Source organism: Oreochromis aureus, linkage group 3 (genome assembly GCF_013358895.1).
Source record: "Oreochromis aureus strain Israel breed Guangdong linkage group 3, ZZ_aureus, whole genome shotgun sequence".
Classification (NCBI taxonomy): Eukaryota; Metazoa; Chordata; class Actinopteri; order Cichliformes; family Cichlidae; genus Oreochromis; species Oreochromis aureus.
In genome coordinates, this window is record NC_052944.1 from 35750781 (window position 1) to 35768218 (window position 17438).

General features: G+C 40.6%; 1 protein-coding gene across 1 annotated transcript; it reads left to right on the forward strand.

The window, feature by feature from the left end:
- Positions 1–938: 938 nt before the first annotated feature.
- LOC116318618 (prostasin-like) lies at positions 939–14140 on the forward strand. The gene is made up of 6 exons (XM_039610456.1): positions 939–1801; positions 3371–3391; positions 3859–4012; positions 5339–5595; positions 5671–5828; positions 12854–14140. The coding sequence occupies exons 1-6, from the start codon at positions 1744–1746 to the stop codon at positions 13100–13102; spliced, it is 897 nt and encodes a 298-aa protein (XP_039466390.1). The 5' UTR covers positions 939–1743; the 3' UTR covers positions 13103–14140.
- The last annotated feature ends 3298 nt before the right edge of the window (positions 14141–17438 follow it).

Consider the following 17438-nt stretch of genomic DNA (forward strand, 5'->3'; position numbering starts at 1 on the left):
ACAATTAATGATCAACGGTAATTGAAGAGGAAGCTTGAACCCAGGCTCTGGACATTTTCATGACAAGTGTCAGCGCAGACATCTACTAGTGAGACAACATGTTTTTCATCATAAAGATTTTGATATGAAGCATCAGCAGCACGTTAAAGTGTCACTTCAGTAATGTTGCTGGGAGAAAGAAGTGTTGACTCATGTTTTTAAATAGATGACTCAAAACACTAAACTCTAATTTCAGGGTTTATTTTAAATTTAAAGAATATAACAGCTGGTAAGATGATGAGTTTTACTTCTCACTGTGCGTGTTATGTTGTAGTATCCATTTATCATGTATGCTACTTTGCTCTGGAACTGTAAAATGTTTCATTGTATTCATGAAATAAACCAGAATTTCACCGTCTGCATCTTTTACTGTTTTTCTGATTTTGTTCACCCCAAGTTGACAAAACCCACAGACATCCAGAGTTAACTCACTAACAATGTGAAGAATATATCGATATATTCTTCTAAGAAAGTTCACGAGACCTGGAAACCATTGGTAACGAGAGCACTTGGAGCGTGCAACTACCCCCAAAGGGCAAAGGGCTGTAATCATGGCTTGTGTTGTACAGCTCTCTCCGAGCACTTTTATGTGATGTATTAATCAATATGGTTTCTTGAAATGTTTTTTTCCACGTCAACTTTGGCCTTGGGTGCTAAAGTGAAGTTTGAACTAGAGCAATAAAGTTTTTACTGATTTTCACATTCAGTGTTTCGTTCACTTTGACCTTAATCCGATTTAAATCAGCTCGAGATGTTATTGGTGTTTACCATCACGCAAAGTTTGAAAATGATTATCTGATCAATGATTAAGCCTGTCATGCATGAATTATGACAACTTCAATTGGGATTTTTTTCTGAAGTATTTTTATTCATCTTTAGGCATAAAAAATGAATAAAAATACTTAAGAAGAAAATCCTGATTGAGGTTGTCATAATTCATGCATGACAGGGCTAAATAACAATAATTACAATGAAACATGTCATACATCTATAGTAACATTAAACAACTAGTGGGTGGCAAGGTATGGAGTGACACATCAGTGTCCAATGTAGTGGTTTATGTGCAAGTATACCATCAACACTGACACAAATACAAGAAAGCAGCTGTGCACTGTAGTGACCACTATGCGTGAAAGGGTTAAATATTAACTGTGCCTATCTCCCTCCATAAGTTGATTCTTGTGCAGTATGTAACCTGTGATAGGTTGAACTGTTCATGTGAGGTAAGTCGGTAAGAGCTTATCTCCAAACCATAAAGAGCCGAGTAGTTTGGACTTTGTGACTAAGTGAAGTTTGCGATATTAATACTTTTATTTGTTGTGCCAGTTTTCATTAAAACTGTTCATGTGTGTCTGCTTTGAGTCCTTTGAAAAACAAAATGAATCCAAGTTATAGAACAAAGCAGTGTTAAAAGGTGTCTTCTTTCCCTTAAAGTGTGCATAACGAATACAGACAGAATGCTACTACACACATAACGTCCTTAGAGGAGAAAAGAAAAACTGATCAGGTCTGTTAAGGAGTTGGGTGGGGAATTTGGTTTAAACATTACACAAGATTTTAGGAAATACATGAATCATTGTTCTCAACAAAAACCACAAAGACCAACAAGTCTGACTAGATTGTTTGATGAAGCCCTGATAACTTATAGAAGTGGGCGGAGCTGAACATATTATTTAGATAAACCTGAAACAGTTTCAGATAACGATGGCTCTCCAACAGTTTGTGTGCTGTTTCACTGTGGTGATCATTTCCTTATGCAAAGGTAAGAAAAAAGTTTATTCTTCTTCAGATATTTTCTCATTACTGAGGTTATATCAGGGGTGAAAGAAGTATGAGACTAATTAGAGGTACAAATGTGACTATTCTAAATGAAATGTTTCACCTGGATACAAGGAAATAGTCCATTTAGCATTAATGTCATTCAGAGTCATATCTATTATTAAAATTTAATCAAAGAAAGTCAGTCAGTCACTGGACTGCTTCATTTTCACAGTGACGCAAACTAATTTATGCTCTATTCAATCAGTTTCTCTCTTTTATAAAGTGCAGATGTTTCATGTTCTCATGTTCGTTAGTTTACTTTGTCATGTCGGTTATTTTTTTTTTGCAGTTCAGCAAGAGTAACTGCATATGTCACAGGTTACTGTGACATATGCAGTTACTGATGTTATACATGTTAGACACATTTTTATGGTCTGGCTTTTAACTCACATTGACCTAAACAGTTTGGTTTTAACAGCCTTGTTGTTGTTGTTGTTTTAGTTGTTTTTATTGACGTATTTTAGTTATTTATTTGTTTTTCTATATTTTATTGCATCATTGTTGTGCGTTTTATTTATTTTAGTGGCATTTACATTGTTAAGCATTTTGTGCAGCATGGACTGTTTGGAAATGTGCTATATAAATAAATTTGACCTTATTCTGATTTTTGATTATTTATGTTTTTTTGAGTAAATTGTGAGAACATTTGTGAATTATTTTATCAGGAACACTCAGGTTAAAGTTTCATGTCAAAATTAACAACAGAGGTGACTGAGTTGCCGTTTGACTTGGCAAAGATACAAATGAAAGAATTACTGGTAGGTTAATGTTTAAAGGTTTTAAAAACAATCAATATTACAACGTTCTGTTTATTATGTGCTTGATTCTTGAAGAAAGAACAAATTACTGCCTACTTTTACTTTTTTTCTCTCACAAATTGATGTCACCACCTGCATTGAGCTCATATAAAGAAAATAAATATGTCTTCACTGGTTGTGCTGAATTCAGTAAGACTTTACAATAACCACATTTATTAAAGTATAATTTTTTTATTAAATGTTAAACAGTTAATTTCATTAACTGCTTAATAATTTGGGGTTCATAAGTTTGGTTTACAGTGTCAAATTAAACCTGCACATGATTCTTAAATTGCATTAAATTATACCTATAAGAGGTCCCGCCCTCCATCAGAGGATACTTTGCATGTGACACTGAAGCAGAGCTCTGTTTGAATGCTTGAGACTGAAGAAGTTGTCCTCAGTGTGATCAGCTGATCATTAAAAACAAACAACACCCAAGAGTTTACATTAACTATCTTCTCTGTTTTCTTATTTCTCTGTTATCAGTGTTGATATGATAACTAATGCATGTACTGCAATAACAAACATAAAGAGTATAACATTATTAATTAGTCGGTGAGAACAATTGGAAGCTCAGAATTATTTTATAAGTTGCAGCGTAGTGAGATCATTTTGTGAAATCAGTTATTTAAATAAATTCATCTATTCGCTTTCTCACAATTGCAAGTGATCACCTGGTTTAAAATGTTTGTCTCTGTTTTTCTTTTCAGGTTGTCATTCAGAGCAGCCCGGTAAGCATCCAAAGACATTTTCACTATTCTTCAAGTTTTGAGTTTTTTCCTTCTGTCAGCTGTACAGTAATTGGAAAACATACAGAGTAATATCCACATTTGTTTAAGTGACAAAGACTCAGTGTGCTGTGTTTTGTTGTTTCTTTAAACTATACTAAATTATTTTGTGCTGTAAAATGACAGTTTCTATTGTTTCATTTTCTATTGTCCTGATACAGAGAACCCCTCTGTTTCAGTAAAATGCAAATTTCCATTTCCATATTAATAAAATGGACGACCAGTTCAGTATATAATGTGTAAACAGCACTGTTCAGACTTGCAGTTGGTTTCAGTTTATAAATGTTATAAACGTCCACATGAATGCTGGCACTCACGATTTCCCAGAAGAGCGTTGCATAGCTCAATGTTATTAGTCATCTCTGAGTGGTTTTACTCACTGTTTAACTGTCGTCCCTTTGTTTACTCAGCATGTGGCAGCAGGGCTGTGAAGAGCAGCAACATCACAGGAGGTCAGCATGCAACACCAGGAAGTTGGCCCTGGTACGCTGAAGTAAACTCTCTTTTTGGAGGGTCTCTAATCACCGACCAGTGGGTGCTGACAACTGCATCCATCACACTATTGTGAGTCACTGCTGCAACTTTACACTTTTGTAGAATATAAACCTGAATTGAATTTACATTCCTCTCTCATTCTTAAACCTCTTCACCCATTAAAATATAAAACTTAAAGTTACGCTTTTAAAATGTAAAATAAATTCATAAAACTTAACAGTCAGTTTGAAGATTCAGACATTTTATTGTGCAAATCACCAAAACTATTTCCACTAAACTGTTCTTTATTCTTCCATTTCAATCTAATAAAATAAATCGAAACAATTTAAAAGAAAATTAAAAACAGAAAAATAATATTCTTGCACACACGTTTCCACAGATCTTAAACCAGACGTGGAGGTTATTTCTGAGACTGGTAGAACTTCATTTTCATTGAGCCTATTGTTTGCTTGGTTGTTACTTCTTCAGACCTCTGTTTGAATTTTGAGCACTTATTTTTTTTTTTTTTTTTCTGTTAGATTGCAGTGTAATATTTTGATTTATGGTTTATATTTCTTTAAACTTTTATGTTGTGCAAAGGTCTTGAGCGACCCATATATTTACCAATATAAGTTTTTCTTTTTTTAAGTGCTTTGTGGGCTTCATGAAGGTTTATTTCAAGTTGTTCTTTGGACATTGGATGCTTTGAAATTATTTTCAGTCCAGTCCTTGTACCTGAAAAGGGAATGTTTTTTTAAGCACTTGTAACTCTCGCTTAAATATTCTGTAATTTATACAAAGACTATTTTTAAACATTTTGGAATTCCAGTTTTGCCTCATATATCCTCATCTCGATTACTGCTTTATATACTTGTCATTCACAACTTCGATATGTTCCCATAAATAAGAAAAGCCTGTTTAATTAAATTAAATTTGCTTTAACATCACTACCCACCACACCTTTATGATTTTCTAATAAACTAAACATGAGAAATGATAAGTTACTCCTATTTCCATTCAGTAACATACACCAGAAGCCAATCATCCTACATTCAACTGTTGTCATCAACTTAAATCTACCCAAATCTCCATGTACAGCCCAGTTTGCCGCATTTTTATTTAACTTATGAAGCTTCTTCAAACATTTAACATGGAAAGTTTCATGAAGTCTATTCATGGCCCCACACCTCTGACCCGTACAAAAATATACAGTTTGTAGGACCATCAGGTCAAACAACTGTACCTGAGTCTCAACAGATAGTCCAGATCTGTAGCTTTAGTTAACAAACTATAGTTTTTCTAAGCCTGTCCTACTTGTTTATTAGCCTTTTTATGTGATTATTGTAATTAAATGTAACACCAAGATAAACATAATCATCCATGTGTGTGTGTGTGTGTGTGTGTGTGTCTGTGAAGTGATTTCAGTAGCATAGAGGTGTATCTGGGCCGCCACAGCAAGTCAGGTTCGAACCCAAATGAGGTGAATCGGTCAGTGGTCAACTTCACCTGCCATCCTGAATTCAACTCGTCGACTCGTGAGAACGACATTTGCCTTCTGAAGCTGTCGGCTCCTGTGAATTTCACAGACTACATACAGCCGATCTGCTTAGCCTCAGAAAACAGCACTTTCGACAATGAGACCAGCAGCTGGGTCATCGGTTTTGGTGACGATGGTAAGTTATAAAATATTTAATTGCTTTTACACATTTGTGCTTAGAAAGGCCTGATCTATGAATTCCTCCAATTAGGTAACGATTCACTCGCCAACACCCTGCAGGAGGTAAGAATGAAAATAGTGGAAAACTTTAAGTGCAAATTCATCTATGAAGACTACTTTAGGATCGCCGTTGTGACAGAGAACGAGATCTGTGCTGGCTTCGAGGCTGGAGGCATTGATCCATGTCAGGTAAACACATCTTCTTGTTTATTTGTCATAATCTGTTGTTGACTGTCACAGTCATAATCTATTATTTTTATTTTGGTTTATTGTTTTGCTGTAGTTGTCCATAAAATGTATATTAATCATTATTATTAGTTATTTTTATAGCTAATTAATTTTCCCATCATGAAACAACGTCCTTTAATAATTTTGTGAAAATTTCTCTCTATGGTTTAATGGTTTTCTTTATTTGTACTATTTTCTACATTGTAGATAGATACTGAAGACATCAAATATAAGAAGCAAGATAAATGGAAAATATGTAGCAAAGAAAGAAATGATAAATAACTCTAAATATGTTTTATATTTTAGATTCCTCAAAGTAGCCACCCTGTGCTTTGTTGACAGCGCCCAAACCATTGGCCTTCTTTCAATAAGCTTCCTGATGTAGTCACCTGAAATGGTTTTCACTTCACAGGTGTGCCATGTCAGATGAGATGAGATGAGATAGCCTTTATTTGTCAGTTGCAAGTCTTTTGCCCACAACCGAGATGACAGACCTTGCCGACTGTACATACAATACAAACATCACATTGGGGAGACAGGTCAGGCCAGGTAGCAAGGAAAAAACATTGAAATATGTAACACAAAAGGATAATACAGGAATGCACAGATATCAACACACCATAACACAATAAACACAGAGAAGCAACACGGGAGAGTGTTCCAGTGTGTACATCTGATCTGGGACCGCTGCAATCTTCGACTGCGCCTCCAACTGACCCGATGTCCACATCAGAGGGGAGGTAAGCGTTGGAGGTGGCGTTGGGTAGGGAGGGTGGGTAGGGAGGGTGATGCGTCAGTGAGTGCTTATCAGTATCAGTGTATGTATGTGTGTGCGTGTCCATAGTTCAGCTGAGACAGTGTCCTTTGCCCTGCCAGGCTAAGTAAACAGTCTTCCAGCCAACCCAGGTGGCCTTGCATGGAATGGGAAGGAACAGACTCAACACAGCCATTATCAGGGAGTTTTTGTTCAGCTCCAGCCTTGAGCCCACAGCTGGTGCCGAAGGGGTAGCTGCATTATGATGGTGATTTTTCTTTTACAAGCAACTCATGACAATTTCAAGCTGTTTTTAACACTCCGACACTGGTCTCCCGTTGGATAGCTGTGAGTTCTCCATGATGTTATTAGCCCGTCGATTCCGTGATCTTGTCACTCTTTTGCTCACAGAGCAGATTCTGAGACCTCACGACCACAGCCAACTGATCTGTGATGTATTCCAGCTTCCGCCCAGAGGTGTTGTTCTGAGCAGATTCTTCCCTGATGTATCCCAATATCCGCTCAGAGATGTTATTCTGAGTATTCACTGCAGCCGCAAGCGCCTCCAAGCTCTTAACCATGCTACCTTCCGTGAGCCCATTCTGAGAAGTCGCGCCTCGTCCCATCGATTCAATCCCAGTGGGCAGCCTTTGGGGGGTTTGAACAGCCGGTTCCGCTTTCTGAATTCTCCGATAAGCCAGGGCCAGGCCAGCTCCGATCAGCAAGAACCCTGTTATCATGGTTCCGAATAGGCAGATATCTTCAGCGTCCTCGATCGACAGTCCCGCCAGGCACACAATCCTCCATTTCTGCCACCCGTCCATCGTGTATCCGGCAGGGAAAGTCCCTCCAGGGCACTCGGGCTCTCCCGAGCCCAGACTTCTCGTTGAGAAAAGGGTGTCAATAGCATTCAGAGACCAGTTGATCAAATCCATAATTCTCTTTTAGGTTTTAGACACAGACTGTGAGAGAGTGTTCCAGGGAAAGTAATACAAAAAACACCACGAGACTAGACAAGGACATGAGAACTAAGCAGGGAAGATAAGGGAGAGGAGAAAAAGTGCGTCTGCCTCCTCCGAGAGCCAAAGCAAGTTTGATTGAAGTCAGGGTTCATTTGTGGAATTTCTTGCCTTCTTAATGAGGTTGGAACCATCAGTTGTGTTGTGCAGAAGTCAGTTTGGTAAACAGCTGATAGTCCTATTTGACAACTGTTAGAATTCATATTATGGGGAGAAGCAATCAGCAAAACTTTTTTTTTTATTTTACAAAAACGTAAAGAGAAATGACAGTCCATCATTACTTTAAGAACTGAAGGTCAGTCAGTCCGGAAAATTGCTTCATCCGAGTCACCAGCCTCAGAAATCACAAGTTACAGCACCTCACATTAGAGCCCAGATAAATGCCACTCAGAGTTCCAGTAGCAAACATATCTCTGCATCAGCTGTTCAGAAGAGACTGTGCAAATCAGGTCTTTATGGTCAAATAGCTGCTCAGAAACCACTACTAAGTAAAAGCAACAAGCAGAAGTGATTTGTTTGGGCAAAGAAACACAAGGAATGGACATCAAACCAGAAATTTGTGCTTTGGTCTGATGAGTCTAAATTTTAGATCTTTGGTTCCACCCGTCGTGTCTTTGTCCGATGCAGAAAAGGTGAACAGATGGATGGATGGATGTTTCCCACCATGAAGCATGGAGGAGGAGGAGTGATGGTGTGGGGGTGAGACTGTTGGGGATTTATGCAAAACTGAATGAATGCTGAACCAGCATAGCTACCACAGCATCCTGCAGCGACATGCCATCCCATCCGGTTTGCGTTTTGTTGGACCATCATTTATTGTTCAACAGGACAATGACCCCAAACACACCTCCCAGTTATGTAAGGGCTATATGAACAAGAAGGAGAGTGATGGAGTGCTGCACCAGATGGCCTGGCCTCCACAGTCACCTGACCTAAAATCCAATGATGGTTTGGGATGAGATGGACCGCAGAGTGAAGACAAAAGAGCCAACAAGTCCTCAGCATCTCTGGGAACTCCTCCAAGACTGTTGGAAAAGTGGCTAATCAAAGCAAAGGGTGGCTATTTTGAAGAATCGAAAATATAAAATCTGTTGTAAGTTATTTCACACTTTTTTGTTTACTACATGAGAACAGATGGCGCGGCCACGTCCAGACGCCTTCCTGACCGCTCAGCTCCGACTATCCACTTTTCTTGTTTTTTATTTATTTTTTGCACTGGTTTACATTCCAAAATCCTCTAGTCTTATAGTATACGACGGCAGATCACTTGTAAACATCGGTGACAAGGTTGCACATCTTATCTTGGACACTTTTAAACCTGACCCATCCTGGCCGCCAGAGATTCTACGCGGCGCGGAGAACAACAAAGGACGGGCCGCTCATCCGAGGCGTAGAACAAAGAAGCACCGGGGGAAACGCGCTGGCATTAGGAACAGACTGAGACAGCAGGCGCATCGCGCACCACTGCCCAGTATCCTACTGGCCAACGTACAATCCATGGAGAACAAACTCGATGACCTAAGAGCAAGAGTCACCTTCCAACGTGACATGAGGGACTGCAACATTCTGTGCTTCACGGAGACATGGCTGACCCCCACCGTGCCGGACCAGGCCGTAACTCCGTCGGATTCATTCTTTGTGCTCAGAACGGCAGAGTCGAACAAAACAAAAGGTGGAGGAGTGTGCTTCATGGTAAACAGAAAGTGGTGTGATGCCAGGAGCATTTCTACTCTTTCCAGCAGCTGCTCGCCACATCTGGAATTCCTGAGCATTAAGTGCCGCCCTTTCTATCTGCCCCGTGAGTTCACCTCGGTCATCGCCACGGCAGTCTACATCCCACCCCAAGCGGACACAGGTATGGCTTTGTCCGAACTACATGATGTGCTGAGTTCGCTTCAAAACAAAGATCCGGGCGCAGCCCTCATTGTAGCAGGAGACTTTAATAAAGCGAACCTCAGACAAGTCATGCCAAACTTTTACCAGCATGTCTCGTGTCCGATGAGGGGGGACCGAATTTTGGATCACTGCTACACACCATACAAGCAGGGCTACAAAGCCGTCTCACACCCGGCTTTTGGGAAGTCTGACCACAACGCCATCTTCCTCATCCCCAGTATAAACAAAACATACGGAGGGAAGAAGTAACCACAAGGAGGTGAAACGGTGGTCTGCCCAATCAGAAGCTACGCTACAGGACGCCTTTTCGACGGCGTCGACTGGGACATGTTCAGAGCATGCGCAGTCAACATCAACGAGTTTACGGAAGTAGCAGTAAGCTTCGTCAACATGCTAGCGGAGGAGATTATCCCCACTGCGAGAGTCACCACATTCCCTAACCAGAAACCGTGGATGGACAGATCGATCCGCGCTGCAGTAAACGCCAGGACCGCCACCTACAACGCGGGTCTCGCCACTGGTGATATGAGCGCCTACAAAGCGGCATCATACGGCGTGCGGCGCGCGGTGAGAGATGCCAAACGCCGGTACCGGGAGCGTGTGGAGTCCCGCTTCCACCAGGGCGACACACGGAGTATGTGGCACGGACTACGCACCATTACGGACTACAAACCCAGGGACACTGCGCCGATCAACGCCGACTCTGCATTCACCAATGAGCTGAACCAGTTCTACGCCCATTTCGAGGTTAGCCAGGCGGCTAATGCCATCTACCGCTGGACTACCGAGGACAATGACGTCATCAACGAGAGACCGGTGACCAGCTTCGCGGAGCATGACGTCCGAGCGGCATTGAGGAGAGTGAACACAAGGAAAGCGGCGGGCCAGACGGCATCACCGGCCGTCTGCTGCGCTGCTGTGCTGACCAGCTAGCAGGTGTGTTCACTTACATCTTCAACGAGTCCCTGGCGAAGTCTGTGGTCCCCACATGCTTCAAAAGATCCACCATCATCCCGGTGCCCAAGAACAGCAAACCCTCATCCCTGAACGATTACCGCCAGTTGCGCTGACCTCAGTAGTCATGAAGGTGTTTGAGAGGCTGCTGAAGAACATCATCTCCTCCTCCATCCCAGACACCACAGATCCGCTCCAGTTCGCCTACCGACCCAACAGATCCACTGAAGACGCCATCGCCCATGTCCTGCACACCACCCTCAGCCACGTGGACAAGAAACAGGGTAACTATGTGAGAATGCTGTTTGTTGATTACAGTTCAGCGTTTAACACAATAGTGCCCAGCAGACTGTTCACAAAGCTGAGGGACCTGGGACTCAACAGCAGTCTGTGTGCATGGGTGTTGGACTTCCTCACCGGCAGAACTCAGGTGGTGAGGGTGGGTGGGTGTGTCTCCGACAGCATCACCATCAACACAGGAGCACCACACAGGGTGTGTCCTCTCGCCACTGCTCTACTCCCTCTACACTTCGGACTGTGTGGCCACCCACGGCTCCAACACCATTGTGAAGTTTGCTGACGACACAGTGGTGTTGGGTGCCATCTCCAACAGCGATGAGGCGGCCTACATGGACGAAGTGAAGAATTTGGCATCATGGTGCCAGGACAACCACCTCCAGCTGAACGTCAGCAAGACCAAGGAGCTGGTGGTGGACTTCAGAAGGAGTCAGCACAGAGACTACAAACCCATTTTCATCAATGGAGCTCCAGTGGAGAGGGTGCAGTCCTTCAAATATCTTGGTGTCCACATCTCCTCAGACCTGACATGGGCTGCCCACATTCAGGTCCAGACCAAGAAGGCTAGGCAGCGCCTGTATCACCTCCGACAACTAAGGAAGTTCAGGGTCTCTCCAAAGATCCTCAGGATCTTCTATACAGGCGCTGTGGAGAGTATCCTCACACAGAACATGACAGCGTGGTTCGGGGAACAGCTGTGTGAAGGACCAAAAAGCTCTCCAGAGAGTGATCCGTACAGCAGAACGCTGCTGCAGGATTGCTCTCCCCCACTTCAGGACACCTACACCAGGAGATGCCGGACTAGAGCAACGCAGATACTGAAGGACCCGTCCCATCCTGGCAACAAACTGTTCCAACTTCTACAATCTGGTAGAAGGTTCCGCATCATCCGGGCAAGGACAGAGAGACTCAAGAAGAGCTTTTATCCTCAGGCCATCCGGGCCCTAAACCAACACCCCCCCCCCCCACACACACACACACACGCCATCTCACATCATCTATAATTGACTGAGACTCTCCTCCAGACACTCAATTCCTTTAACTTCCTTTAACTTTAAATATGTTTATATTGTCCATTCTGTAAAATAGTCAGATGTCTATTCATATTAATGTACAGAATTCACCTGCTGCTGCTTCTACTGCACATTCACCCAATGTATATACTATATATATATATATATTTATAATGTTATCCTCTACCCCCCCATGTTTTTGCACATGTCGAGGATCGTGTCAGGATACATTTCACTGTGTGTTATACTTGTATAACTATGCATGTGACAAATAAAGAACCTTGAACCTTGAACATAATTCCATATGTGTTCATTCATAGTTTGGATGCCTTCAGTGAGAATCTACAATGTAAATAGTCATGAAAATAAAGAAAAACCACTAAATCAGAAGCTTTGTGCAAACTTTTAACTGGTAGAGTGTCTGTGTGTATAAAAACAATGTAGTGGTTAACAAACTCCCTTAACACTCTCCCTAACAAGATCAAGATCATGATGAGGGAATACATCCACTGGGGATTGTGTCAGGATGGGGATCTGGTCTCTCCCACACCGTTCTTATTAATAAAGTGCTTGATAAGCCTGAACGTTATGACTAACAGCTGGATTTTCCCTTTTTGCAGCTAAGCAAACAGCAAACAGCCACCTACTGCTAAAGAGACAGACAGTGAAAGCTGACAGTATATCCTCGGTTTCTTAAGTCACCCTCATTGTTGCAGCCAGGAGCTACCAAAAGTGATTCTCTTAATTTAGTTTTAGTCTCGTCGTTTTCCTCTGAGTTATCGATTCTGTCACTGTTAGCTATCATAAACTAATGTAAGTCCATTATCTGCAACCAACCAACAACCCACGTGACATTATGTTCTATAACAGAAGATGACGCCGTTTTTCAAACTTTAACTTCAAGCACTTATTTCTTAAATCCAGCTTCACAGACAGAGTTAATGCTATGTCCAGCTCAACTTGTGTAAATTAACCTTTATATTTGTAGTGTTTCATGTCCCCTTTAAGAGATATTAATCTGTCTCAATAATGTTTATTGATTTCTTTCCACAGTTTGACATAGGGGGACCGCTCATGACCAAAAAAGAGTCAGCCTGGGTCCAGAATGGACTTCTCAGTTATACCTTATGTGGTATTTTGGGAAGACCTTCAGTGTTCACTCGTGTATCCCAGTACCACAAATGGATCAGCGACACAGTCACAGGGACTCCACCAGGCTTTGTTCCTGTCACCAACCCAGGCAGTTCAACATCACCAACCACTAAACTCACCACTCTCCCTACAACTTCCCACAAAATGTAACAACATGTTTGACAGTGATGAAAACCTGATCTACTTCACTCATTTCTCTTCAGTCTGCATTCTTGTTGTTTTACTGCACATATTTGCTGGAGCTGGTTCTGTATTTGCACAGAAACATGAAAAATGTTAAACAATTTTTCACTTTTTTTTTTTGCTTTCATGAGATTTTTAATTTTAAGGTAATTTACACTTTTACTCCACACTGTATAAAGTAAAAAAAAAAAGAAATAAAAAAAAACTAACAAAACAGACAATGCCCTGGTAATTTACGGCTGGGGCATTTTCAGTATTTATGGGGTTTTTTTTAAAGAAGTTCACAGGAATTTTCCATAAAATGGAAAATTCTGTAAATTTACATTATAATTTCTGTATAATTAACAAACATTTCTATTAATACTAAAATGGAAAATTTTGTTTTTATTACAGGCATTTACTTGCACCACAACTTAAATGTTCTTTTTCATGTCTTTGAGCATACATTTCTATAAAATTACAACTCAATACACCATTTACCCCAAAATTCTTAAATGTAAACTTCTAAAATTAACCTGTGCTTAGTACACAACAGCTGTACTTTAAAAGACTGTTACATTTAATGTCCTTTTATCCTTTTATTCACTTTAACCAAAACATTAAAATAAAATATGATAGCATCCATCTTTAGATTAATGTCTCACATCAAAAAAAATGACTAAACAGCTAACATACAAAATAACAGATAAACAAAATAACTCACAATCTTTCCCATTTGAGCATTTTTATTTTTCTGAAATCAATTTGTCCTCATGTAAATGTCTTCATATACATGCATTCATGTGGCATCAAAGATTATCCTTCACACAGGACACCTGACATACATTTCATTAGTATCTTCATGCTAAAATCAATGCTGAGGTTGTTTTGCCTCAGCCAAATACTTAAGTTGCAATTTACATCCATGTCTCACGATATAGTATACAGTGGCTTGCAAAAGTATTCGGCCCCCTGAAACTTTTCCACATTTTGTCACATTACAGCCACAAACATGAATCAATTTTATTGGAATTCCACGTGAAAGACCAATACAAAGTGGTGTACACGTGAGAAGTGGAACGAAAATCATACATGATTCCAAACATTTTTTACAAATAAATAACTGAAAAGTTCAATTCAAATTTATTTATATAGCGCCAAATCACAACAAAAGTCGCTTCAAGGCGCTTTATATTGTACAGTAGATAGCACAATAATAAATACAGAGAAAAACCCAACAATCATATGACCCCCTATGAGCAAGCAGTTTGGCGACAGTGGGAAGGAAAAACTCCCTTTTAACAGGAAGAAACCTCCGGCAGAACCAGGCTCAGGGAGGGGCGGCCATCTGCTGCGACCGGTTGGGGTGAAAGAAGAAAAACAGGATAAAGACATGCTGTGGAAGAGAGACAGAGATTAATAACAGATATGATTCGATGCAGAGAGGTCTATTAACACATAGTGAGTGAGAAAGGTGACTGGAAGGAAAAACTCAATGCATCATGGGAATCCTCGCAGCCTATGTCTATTGCAGCATAACTAAGGGAGGATTCAGGGTCACCTGGTCCAGCCCTAACTATATGCTTTAGCGAAAAGGAAAGTTTTAAGCCCAATCTTGAAAGTAGAGATAGTGTCTGTCTCCCGAATCCAAACTGGAAGCTGGTTCCACAGAAGAGGGCCTGAAAACTGAAGGCTCTGCCTCCCATTCTACTTTTAAATACTCTAGGAACAACAAGTAAGCCTGCAGAGCGAGAGCGAAGTGCTCTAATGGGGTGATATGGTACTACAAGGTCATTAAGATAAGATGGGGCCTGATTATTTAAGACCTTGTATGTGAGGAGCAGGATTTTGAATTCAATTCTGGATTTAACAGGAAGCCAATGAAGGAAGCCAAAACAGGAGAAATATGCTCTCTCTTTCTAGTCCCTGTCAGTACCCTTGCTGCAGCATTTTGGATCAGCTGAAGGCTTTTCAGGGAGTTTTAGGACATCCTGATAATAAAGAATTACAGTAGTCCAGCCTGGAAGTAATAAATGCATGAACTAGTTTTTCAGCATCACTCTGAGACAGGATATTTCTAATTTTAGAGATGTTGCGCAAATGGAAGAAAGCAGTCTTACATATTTGTTTAATATGTGCATTGAAGGACATGTCCTGGTCAAAAATGACTCAAGGTTCCTCACAGTGTAACTGGAGGCCAAGGTAATGCCATCCAGAGTAAGAATCTGCTTAGATACCATATTTCTAAGATTTTCAGGGCTGAGTACAATAACCTCAGTTTTATCTGAATTAAGAAGCAGAAAGTTAGCGGCCATCCAGGTCTTTATGTCTTTAAGACATTCCTGCAGTTTAACTAATTGGTGTGTGTTACCTGGCTTCATGGATAGATAGAGCTGCGTGTCATCTGCATAGCAGTGAAAATTTATGCTATGTCTTCTAATGATGCTGCCTAAGGGAAGCATGTACAATGTAAATAGAATTGGTCCTAGCACTGAACCCTGTGGAACACCATAATTGACCTTAGTGTTTGAAGAGGACTCTCCATTTACTTGAACAAATTGGAGTCTATTAGATAGATATGATACAAACCACTGCAGTGCAGTACCTGTAATACCTACAGCATGTTCTAATCGCTCTAATAGGATATTATGGTCAACAGTATTGAACGCAGCACTGAGGTCTAGCAGGACAAGCACAGAGATGAGTCCACTGTCAGAGGCCATAAGAAGATCATTTGTAACCTTCACTAAAGCTGTTTCTGTGCTGTGATGAGCTCTGAAACCTGACTGAAACTCTTCAAATAAGCCATTCCTCTGCAGATGATCTGTTAGCTGTTTGACAACTACTCTTTCAAGGATTTTTGATATGAAAGGAAGGTTGGAGATTGGCCTATAATTAGCTAAGACAGCTGGGTCTAGAGATGGCTTTTTAAGTAAAGGTTTAACTACAGCCACCTTGAAGGCCTGTGGTACATAGCCAATTATTAGAGATAGGTTGATCATATTTAAGATCGAAGAATTAATTAATGGCAGGACTTCTTTGAGCAGTTTTGTAGGAATGGGGTCTAAAAGACACGTTGATGGTTTGGAGGAATTAATTATTGAAGTTAACTCAGAAAGATCAATTGGAGAAAAAGAGTTTAACTTAACATCGATGGTACTAAAAGTAGCTGTAGATAATATTACATCTGTGGGATGATTATTGGTAATTTTTCTCTAATGATAAAAATTTTATTTGTGAAGAAATTCATGAAGTCATTACTAGTTAACGTTAAAGGGATTGTTGGCTCAGTAGAGCTCTGACTTTTTGTCAGCCTGGCTACAGTGCTGAAGAGAAACCTGGGGTTGTTCTTATTTTCTTCAATCAGTGACGAATAGTAAGATGTTCTGGCTTTATGGAGGGCTTTCTTTTAAAGTAGCAAACTATTTCTCCAGGCTAAATGATGATCCTCTAAATTTGTGACACGCCATTTCCTCTCCAGCTTACGAGTTATCTGCTTTAGGCTACGTGTTTGAGAATTATACCACGGAGTCAGGTACTTGGATTTGAGGCCTTAGTTTTCACAGGAGCTACAGTATCCAGAGTCGTGCGTAGTGAGGAGGTAAAATTATTAACAAGATAATCGACCTCTGTTGGAGTAGCGTTCAGATAGCTGCTCTGCTCTATGTTGGTACAGGGCATTGAAGATGATAACAGTGGGTGGATTATATTCTTAAACTTAGTTACAGCACTTTCAGAAAGACATCTACTTTGATAAAGTCTACTCTCCGCTGCTGTGTAATCAATTATTGTAAATGTAAATGTTATCAGGAAATGATCAGACAGCAGAGGGTTTTCAGGAAACACTGTTAAATGTTCAGTTTCTATGCCATATGTTAAAACAAGATCTAGAGTGTGATTAAAGTGGTGGGTGGGTTCTTTTACATTTTGAGAGAAGCCAATTGAGTCTAATAACAGATTAAATGCGATGTTGAGGCTGTCATTTTAGCATCTACATGGATGTTAAAATCACCCACAATAATTATTTTATCTGAGCTGAGCACTAAATCAGATAAAAAGTCTGAGAAATCAGAGAGAAACTCTGTGTAAGGCCCAGGTGGACGATAGATGATAACAAGTAAGACTGGTTTCTGAGTTTTACAGCTGGGGTGGACGAGGCTAAGCATCAGGCTTTCAAATGAATTAAAAGTCTGTCTTGGTCTTTCGTTAATTAATAGACTGGTGTGAAAAATTGCTGCCACACCGCCCCTCGGCCTGTGCTTCGAGATTTCTGGTAGTTAGAATGACTCGGGGTGTTGATTCATTTAAACTAACATACTCATCC

Excerpts from the sequence above, each read along its gene's own strand:
- LOC116318618 (XM_039610456.1), top strand. The coding sequence starts at position 1,744 with ATGGCTCTCCAACAGTTTGTGTGCTGTTTCACTGTGGTGATCATTTCC. Across the intron at positions 1,802-3,370 it reads GATCATTTCCTTATGCAAAG|GTTGTCATTCAGAGCAGCCC; the intron begins GTAAGAAAAAAG and ends TTTTCTTTTCAG. Across the intron at positions 3,392-3,858 it reads TTGTCATTCAGAGCAGCCCG|CATGTGGCAGCAGGGCTGTG; the intron begins GTAAGCATCCAA and ends TTGTTTACTCAG.